The 9877-nt window shown below is 38.0% G+C and overlaps 1 protein-coding gene across 1 annotated transcript in view; it reads right to left on the bottom strand.

The window, feature by feature from the left end:
• Positions 1 to 652: 652 nt before the first annotated feature.
• Positions 653 to 9877, bottom strand: part of FRMPD4 (FERM and PDZ domain containing 4) — a 319255-nt gene continuing 310030 nt past the window's right edge. Inside the window, exons 14-17 of the mRNA XM_067289727.1 lie at positions 7498 to 7636; positions 5807 to 6868; positions 4218 to 5492; positions 653 to 2943 (exon numbers count right to left, since the gene is read on the bottom strand). Of these exons, the coding sequence (XP_067145828.1) occupies positions 1607 to 2943; positions 4218 to 5492; positions 5807 to 6868; positions 7498 to 7636 (3813 nt within the window). The 3' untranslated portion in view covers positions 653 to 1606. The remainder of the gene's footprint in view (positions 2944 to 4217; positions 5493 to 5806; positions 6869 to 7497; positions 7637 to 9877) is intronic.

The following is a 9877-nucleotide window of genomic DNA, read 5'->3' as shown; positions in this document are numbered from 1 at the left end:
AAAATAATTCAACCCGCAGCCTACCTCTGAGCTGCCCTCAGGAATGGGTCCACGTGTTAAATGAACTGGTCTAGGAAACCAGAGTCTGCTCCTACAGACAACAAATTGAGCTTCTGATATTGAGTTTCTGGAGATGTTTCTCTGCAGTCAATGTGTTGGTTTCACAGTAAAGCACATCACTCTATGTAACAAAATATTTCCTTAGCAAAAACTTTAATTTTGTTGTTTTATTCTTTCTAGTTCAGCAGAGAAAGCTTCACACTTGCTTCAGCTGAGTGGATAAGTTTTCAAAACTGAGCTGTTATATTCTTTATATATGACATAATGAGAAACAGATGAAAATTACCTACATCAATTTGGAGAATGGTATTCAAGTGCGTCTGCACTTTTCAAAGGGCTGCTGTTCTTAAATGACTCAGAAGCTTAAAAGATGCCCTTGTTAAAGCCTATTTCCCAGGTGAAACTGAGAGCTTTTGCTTTGGCTGTCTCTCAAACACAAGGCCACAAAATGTTTTTCAGAAAGGTTCAGATGGGGTAGATTATTCACAAATTGCTTTGTTGTTACTCACAGAAGTATTGTCTCTGGCTGGAAACATTTCAGAGATATTTATGTATTCTGAAAACTTCATTTTATTTCTAACTTATTTACAGTTAAACATTCAGAATCGTAAAATAGGAAGTATAAAATATTTAACAAAATAGTTGCAGTTCATGTTGTTCAGATGCACCATAAATATATGATGAAACAGTAAACAGCATAGGAATTTCCTGATGGTCCTCTCTCTTGTTTAACAAGGAAAGGAGTTTGTAGACCTGCCCTATACATTCTGATCTGACCTGTATGCCATCGACCTTTCATTACAGAAAGAACATTGTCACTCTGGTTTTTATGTCCTCATTCTGTCTCCCAAAGATACCATTACTGTCTGAAATGCAACATTGTAACATTCAATACATCAGATACTCTCTGAAGTTGGTATTTTCAATACTTTTTTTTTTTGGTAGAGAACTTCCTAGAAAAGAAGAATCAGGTAATTCAGGCAATATGAACAAAAGAGTAATTTATTATATATATATTCTCTAGTAAGTTATAATAGTCTCTTGGATTTTAAATGTCTTTACTATTTTCAATGCTTAAAAATTATAATTTTAAAACATTAAATATTGTGTTATATACATTATGATTTCATTTCCTATTTCTAAACATGGAGCCTTCTCCAAGTGAAAACTTGGATGAAACTGAAAACAACTCCTTTGACATAACAGGCTTTAAAAGTTCACTTCATACAACCATAAATTTGACTATATGAAAAATAGCCAAACATTAATTTGCTCCTCTATGTTTTTTTTTGTTTGTTTGTTTCTCTGGTGTTGGGGAGAGGGGTTTTTTGGCTTTTGTTTTTGTATAAACAGAAGGACAGATCTGGTTGGTACTTTTGTCAGTGTTCAGTACTATAACTTTTTTTTTAATCTCATACCTGTTTTATATAAAATAACAAAATATACAGAGAAAGCTGAGTTTGTTACATTAGTTCATACACATACAGTAAATAAAAGTTTTTATGTATGGCTTTGCAAAGGTAGATTATGAAGTGACTTTTGTATTTTATTTGTTTAAAAGCATTTTAAGAGAATGTGTTAGTGTGCTTACAATAGCGGCCACGGTAGTTGAATGTCGAGCCAAGAGTTTAATGCTAGGATCACTGGAGGTTTTGCCTGACACTGCCTCTGCAGCTTTCAGAAGACAAATGTAGTTTATTACAACCTCGTCTATCTTAGCTATAATTTCCTGCTGCTGTGTTTCAGAGTTCATAACTTTAACTAAACGCATGCAGGCTTCTGTTAAGCAACAGAGTACTTGAAAGCTGGAAGTCATAGCTAAAAGCATTTCCTCAGGGCTTTTATCAGCCATGGCCATTTTCCTGCAGGCACTTCCCAACTGTCTCGATTCCATAGATAACAGTTGTTTGTACTTAGAAAGTTTAAGGTCATATGTTTCTGGATGTAAATCTTCTCTCTTGCCCATACTTGCTCGGACCAGTGAGAGTAGCTCATTGGCATCCTTTTGTGCTGCAATAAATCCATCAGGCATTGCATATGTCTTCTCTTTCATCACATTTATTCTTGTGATTCGTGCATCAAATGCCACATCGTTGAGATTCACATCAATTTGGCCACCTTGGACGTCAGCACTGCTCTCACGTGCATCATCTTGCAGAGGCTCAGCAGCTTTAGGGGAATCAAAGACTTCCTGCTCACTTTCAGTGGAAAATGACTGCCTGACTGGTTCTGCGAGCTTACATGGGACCTGCGGTTTGAAGAGACATGAGAGCTGACTGCTGTCTCTGTCATCTTCATCATCGTTGTCATCGTTTCCTCTGCTTAGGAAACAGTAGCTGAAGGGGCCACGACACCTCCAGGTGCTAGTATCCAGCTTTCGCAATGGCAACGTCCGATACTGCTTGGAGTCCTTCTGACTGGCACCTGTGCTGGAACACCTCTTACTGTCCTTCCTATCAGTGCTGACGTACACACAACTCTGGGAATAACTTTTTGACAGCTTTTTGCCCAAGGGAAGTTCCACCCTTCTCTCTGATTTGGATTCCTCTCTTTGGGTGATGTCGAGACATTTTAAGCTGACTGCAGCTGCCTTCTTTTCAAACATCTCGATGCCTGCAGATCCTCCAATGCTGCTGCTGCTGTGCCTCAACACTTTCCTGTTGTGCGGCATCCTGAGGCTTCCTCCTATCATGTCATATGGCCGTAAACTAACTGTTGCCCCACAAGCCTGATTTACTTTGGGAATGTCACAAGAGTCTTGATTTTGACTTGGCACCTTTGATTCTGTTAGCATGGATGATAGCATGATGGAGTCAGCTAGAGGTTGTCTAGGAAAAGCTGTAGGAATGCCTCCTTGTCTTCCCTTTTCAGGTTCTGTGAAAGCTACACTAGGGGTAGTAGAAGAGCAGATAGAATAATTAAGCATTACCCTGATAATATTCAGAGACTGAACTTTTAAATATCTTTAATGGTCAGGCCAAATGGATTCATGGTATTTTCCAATGGTCTCCATTCCGCAAAATATTTCACAAAAAAATTCATTGCTACTTTCTTGTGTCTTTTGCATTTCACTAAGATGCCTTTTAAAATCAATCAACCAATTATAACTTATGAATAGTCAACTGTTCCTTCCCTTACAACACACTCATTTAAAAAGAAAGGAAGTAGAAAAACATCTACTAAACTTCCTAAATATCTCCCATTATATGGATTGGAGGTTTCCTACTATATAATTAGAGGAATATTTTCAGATTAAAAAGTCCTTACGTAACTATACCTGAGAACACATGGAAAACTGCACTCATGGTAATTTTTGTTCTGGTTATGTGTTTCTTTGGCAGAGAAAACACATTTCTCATTCTTGCTCCTACTCCATTCCACTTTTTGATTTTCATGCATTCATGCACTACTGGTACATGTGGGTTGCAACCCAGGAAAAAGGGAAATGTTTAAAACCCAACTGAAAGCATTCCCAATGCTCTCTCTGAAAAACCGTTCATTTTTTATAACATTAAGTTCATAAAATCTCTTAAAGCTGGAACTTAAAATGTGGTAATGGTTCTGGATGTAAATTATTCTTTAAGGAAACATCTACAATCAGATGCCAAAGTAAACACGTGCTTAACAAGATAGTGACATATTCTCATCTTTACAGTTAGTGATTTTTATTCACATTGGCATGTTTTTGGCAGTCTACTAAAATACCATATAATATACACAATAAATTAATCACAGGTTTTTCTCTCCCACATTGATATACCTTGTGAAGTCATCTTATAATCTGACAAGTACTCAGAAACTCAAACAAAACATACTAGATGAATTTTGGAGAAGCTTCCAAAGAATACTTTCTCCTATAGGCCTCTCCATCAATGTCCCCAAAATAGTAAATCTAAAATGTAGGGAAAATATGCTTAAAACTCATTTTTTAACAGTAATGAGAGATTTTAAAAAAATTAATCTTTGTAAGCAGCCCATCAGAACACCTCAATACCTTATAACTAAAATGAATAGATATGCTGAAAGCCTAATTTGACTGCCTGCTATAGTTTGCTGCTATATTTTTAGGTAAAGATAATGCAAATGTGATACTTAGTTCTCAATCTTAACACACAGCTTTAAAAGCAAACAAAACAAATCCTTTATTACTGCTGTACCTGTAGTTTCTTTTATCTTGGGGATCCGATGACATCCTTCTCTCAAAGTGCCAAAAAGTGGTTCAGCATTAATTGCTGAATGCACGACAGGCACTGTCATTCTGTGACACACAGCTTCAGGCTGCTGATGCAGGTCCTTGTATGTTGTTCCATGGTTTGGAAGAATGGCAGCTCTTTCATCTGCTGGAATATAGGCAATGCCCTTCACTAATGGGTCAGAGATAATGTGCTTAACATCAGAGGTACAAAGAGGAGATTCAACTGGGGTAGCGCACGTGCTACTGCCTGTGCTGCATCCTGCATCCACTGAAGAGCACTGAGAGCTTTGCAGTGAGAAATGGCCTTCACTTTGCAAAGACGACATGCGCTTAGCCAAATGGTATTCACAGAGTCTAGCTACACTCTGCTCAGCTTCTGGAAGCTTTGAAGGATGGTCATCTGCAGATAAATCAGTATCTTCCATGTCATTTAGGTCTTTGGCTGAAGAGACAGGAGTCATATCTGACATAAAGGTTTCACCTTGGCTAAGCCCTGAGGTATCATCCTGATCAACCTCAGGATCCACCACATCCTTACAGTCAGTTTCTGTTTTACCAAGGACAGGAACTCTTGGAAAAGTCTTCCCGTTCACTGTTTCTGGACTTGGCTTCTCTGCTGCCCCATCATCAGTAGCAGTGTACCATCTTTGGCGAAAGGCAGTTCTCTCCACATTAAAAGTGCTTATGCGCTGAGTGTCTCTTGCTGAAAGAGTTCCGAACTTAACTTTTAGGTCTTCATCAGTCTCTGCTTTTTTAGTTCCCTGTTGCTTTTTCATAGTAGCATTGCCGTCAGAGGGTGCTTTTACTTCACTGTCAGTCATCTTGTTTTTCCTTTTACTAGTGCAAGAATATACCAAGGATCCCATATGCAATTTGCTAAAATAATCAGTGACGGATTTTGTTTCCATGGTCTCTGGCTCCATTTCCATGTTATCTGAATGAAGAATCTGCTTTGAAGGCACAACTTTTGATTGTAGTTCTGCAGCCTGACGACCAGCCAAAGGCTGTGAGGACTTCATGCCTGGGCCTCCAGCCTGACTCTTAGCAATGGGAAATTCAGTCTGCTCTTCCACAAGGGGTTGGTAGCCTTCACTTGTGGTCAAAAACATACGTGCAGTGTTTTCTGATTGTTTCTGTGCCGTGGCTAGTTCAGAACTTTCAGTCATTTCAGAGGAATTTGTTTCATTGCCAGAATCTGAAGATGACTCAGGGCTATATGCTCGCAAGATAGCTACACCTGCAAGCCACAAAAAATAAGAGTCAATTAATGACAGCAGCTGAAGCACCTAGATAAGTGACAAGCAAATGGGGTGTGTTAGATACAAAAATACGCTCTGTAAGAATACTCTGACTTTATTGCACAGTTCCCGGGACAGGTAACTTAATAACATAATGGTAGTTCCACTACATAATATGGAATATGATGTATGCAAAATGATGGCAAAAAAAAGGGAAACCAAAAAAACCACCTCAGGAAATGGACTATTTCCAAAGCTAAATGGATGAAATGGAATGATTTTCAATGAATAAATGTAACTATGGTGAAAGAACCTGAATTGTCATTCGTCTGCTGTTCCTCTGAAGCAGCCAAAGCTTCTAGTGCTTGAAGTGTAGAGACTACAGCATCATCTAGCCCCTTTTCACACTTCCCCTCCGTATTAGTAGGGACAGCATCGATAAGCGACACTGGAATGTCATCATTGCCTAGATTACTAGATTGCTCCTTGTCTTCTCTAGGCTGAGTTGCTTGATTCTGAGAGTCTTCCTCATCTGAACTGTCCCTGAAGCCAGGTGGAGGAGCAGCAATGGCCATATTTAAGGTATGCAATAAGAAATCATCTTCATTATCATCACCTTCTGGAGGTGGAAGTGAAGTCAAATCAATAATGTCATCACTAGACCCAGAAAGGCTGAGAAGATCTGGCCTATTGATTTCTCCTACCATAATGTCTTCTTCACAGCTTACTTCATCTTCGTCTTCGGCATCATCTGTGTTTTCTGCATAACAAATATCATGTAACAAAGGCTCTTCTATCCCTTCTGCAGCTCCAAATATTTTACTTTCATTTATAGTTGCGTAAACAGAATTTGCAGCAAACTGAATGCTTTCAGCATCTGGTGACAATTCCAGGCCTTTAATGTCATTGGCATTACTAATATAAATGGCTCTTTGTTTTTCTAGTACTTCTGGACTTTCATCCAAAAGCCTTTCATAGCCAAGAGTTTGGGGATTGATACCATCCAAGTTGTGATCTCCAAATATAAAGGAAACTTTTGCTCCCCTGGGGGAATCCTGTGCTTTCTTGCTAGATTCCAATCCTGAGAGTGACAGCAGTGAAGGCTGATTAAAATTTCTATTTTCTTCTGCTTCAGTGGAGTCACTTTGCTTGGCCAAATGCTGATCAAATCCACCTGAATTATAGGTGTTTTCTATGTATAGATGTCTATGTTCTTTTTGACATAACAGACTTTCAGAAACATCTATAGTCTTCTGTTTCGGATCACCAAAGGATATTTGAGTCTCTTGATCTCCTTCAGCCAGAAATGTGGTAGTTTTTGGTACACAGTTCCACTCAGAAGCAAGGAGATTATGCTTCCCTCTATTTTCAGTTCCTATAATGTGGTGAAATAAAAGCAACATTGTGAAATCACAGAGCAAATGCATGCAATTTTTTAAAACAACAACTTGTTAACAGTGAGCAGTAAGCATTTTAAATAAAACAGCTAGGCCATCAAACACTTCAAAAACACTTTCAAAATCACCTCTACTCTAAGTTAAATAGCTGTTGGTTTAATGACCTCAAGTTTAACTGGTACTTTTATAGTGCAGCACAAAACTAAACTACAGCTAGGTACAAATGATATTCCAGAAAGAGTAACACAAAACCAAATCTCCAACCAGTGCCCCCAACACGATATGTATTCTTACAAAAGATATATGCATATAAGTAATAACACTCATAGATAAATAAATTAGCATGCATTTGTTGCACTATGTTATGAAAAAAATTCATGACCTGTTTTACTTGACAATTAAGATGCTATCTAAACCTGAATACTAGAACATCACAAAGCTGAAATGGTATACTGTAGTGTTGGGTCTGAGCCAGCAATCAAATCTCATTTGGCATAGTCTTGTATTTATGTGCAGTTCCACCGGTTTCAGCTGGATACTCTCTGTGGCAGAAGCAGACTTCTGCTTTATACATGTGACCATCATTAACATACTGTCCAATGAATACCTGTTTCTCGGCTCCCTGTATTTTTCTTGTTGGCCATGTTAAATATTGAGCGCCTTGAGTCAACTAGCAGTCTATAGTATCCAGCTGCTAGGCAAGCAAGGTTCATTGCGTCTGATGACTCCATCAGTAGAATAATAGGCTAAGAAGAACAAAATTGAGTCTTGGTTAAGGCTGTTCTTTCTCAATAAGTTTACCTGCTGAAAATACTACTACATGGAAGCAAAAGGAATTACATCACAAATGCCACACTGAAAAATATACAAGTGAACTTATTTTCCTCACTTCCAATATGAAACAATATCAAACATTTAGAAAAGACTGGAGCTGTAGTAAGGTAGACGCCCAGCCAGACATTTTAACAGCTGATCTTGCTCCGTTTCTGAATGAAGCTAACCATTTTAAGACTCTTGCTCCATCTTTTTCTTGCACCGACACATTTCTCTCACCAAAGCACGGTTTGTTGCTATTCTCAAACTGCCAGACCTAAGAACCTGGTACATCAGGAGTTGGAATATTGCAGTAGTATGGGAATCACTGCAGCTTGCCAGAAAATCAGGTGCCATAAGCACCTTTAAAGAAACAAAACAGGCAAAGCAGTCAGAGAGATGGGGAAAGTGAAGGTTGAAAAGATATGGCAGTGAGGTTAAAGCTATCATTACAAGACAGGAGCAGTGAATATTCAAAATGAGAATTTAAGAGTGTTTGTGGCCTGTCATTATTAAAAAGACAAGTGATGAAAAAATAAGCAGACAAACAAACAAAGACAAAGAGAACACAGACAAAAAGAGCTTCAGAAGGGAGATCAGCAAACTCACAGCATCAACAGGGAAGGATCCATAAAAGATAGACACTGGCCTGGGTTAAAAAAAAAAATAGTCGAACCTACGCGGAAAAGTGAGAGACCATAGAGCTTTGAAAGATTATAGCTGCCAGACTAGACAACATCGACCGTGAGGATCCATGTGAGACGTACTTTCTTTAATCTCCTTTTCTTTTGCCACAATATATAAATTTCTTTGCCTAAACCTTTTTTCATGTCTCTGTAGCTTTAAATACCAAAAGCTGCTATTCTCAAACACATCTTAAGATGACTAGCCTCTAGAATTCCTTAATAAGTAATAAAAATTGCAAATTCCTTACCATGATACATAGATAGACACCACAGACAACCTATTTTATTGCTCACACAAGTTATGGTGACTCATGGCCATGTGGACATCAGCTACAAGTTATCCTAGTTTAACATAAAGACCACTCTCATAAGCCAGATGCAGGGTACCTGCATAATTTCTTCCAGAGGGAGTATAACATGGAACAGGGATGGCTCTCCATCTTATTCAGCTTCTTACTAGTGAAAAGGCAACTGATGCCGATGGTGGTTGTGGTCAAAGAATAATTTAAGATCGCAGTTTACTACCAAACCCACAACAGGTCTGGTCATGTTTCAATTGCCTGTGCTACAGGATCTTAGGCAAAATACCCTGAATGTTTTAAGAGCAGTTTTCAACAACATGGGAAAATTCTATGCATTATTCTTTCTTTAAAGTACTTTGTGCCAGCACAATTTGATGTTCTATTTAATACATGCTTCTTTCAAACCATTCAACTATAGATATAAAAATTAACATAAATTATTAAAACTATAATGGGCTAATTGATCTTTGTTCTTTCAAGTAACTACTATGAACTAACATTTGAAATGTTATGTTGATCTCAAATTTTATGCAAAGATTAATAGAAATGGATGATCTCCACAGAAATCTTAGATTGCTCAAAACAGTGCTGTGAAGTACTGCTCATCTGCTGAACAGTCCTGTGACAGATAAACCTTTATTGTCTGCTTCTCCAAAGTGACGTATGCTTGAGAAGGCATTGAAAAGAATAAAAAATAAAAGAGAAAAACAGTTTACGTTTCTGAAGACCTTCAATTTCAAGGATTTTAAAATGCTTCAAAGTTGACTAAACGTACCTCACAGTACTTAGTGACTTCTTATTCCCATTTATTCATTAAGAAACAGACATGTATTGACATATTCAGAATCTGGATATGTAAACCTGGTACCTTACAGTAATCCAAGATGTAAAAGTATCATCTCTTTGAGAATAACTACCTGTGTGTGCCCACATTTTCTCCACAGAAAACAGTGACATTCCCTACTTGTTCCCCCCATAGATAGAATTTTTTATCGAATTCCATCCACATCCTCCTATCCCTGCAATTTTAACATTAGGCCAGTTTCTCTGGGTTTAAGATTGTATGTGTTGAAAGGTAAGGAGACAGGAATATATGTGGTCTGCAATAAGATAGTAATAATGTTATAAAATAAGATAATATCATGGTAATATAAAATAGAGTGGCACACAATATTGCCTTCAACAC

This window comes from Apteryx mantelli, chromosome 1 (genome assembly GCF_036417845.1).
Source record: "Apteryx mantelli isolate bAptMan1 chromosome 1, bAptMan1.hap1, whole genome shotgun sequence".
Taxonomy (NCBI): domain Eukaryota; kingdom Metazoa; phylum Chordata; class Aves; order Apterygiformes; family Apterygidae; genus Apteryx; species Apteryx mantelli.
Note: the sequence above shows the minus strand (reverse complement) of the source record. Positions and strands in the feature narration are given on the sequence as shown.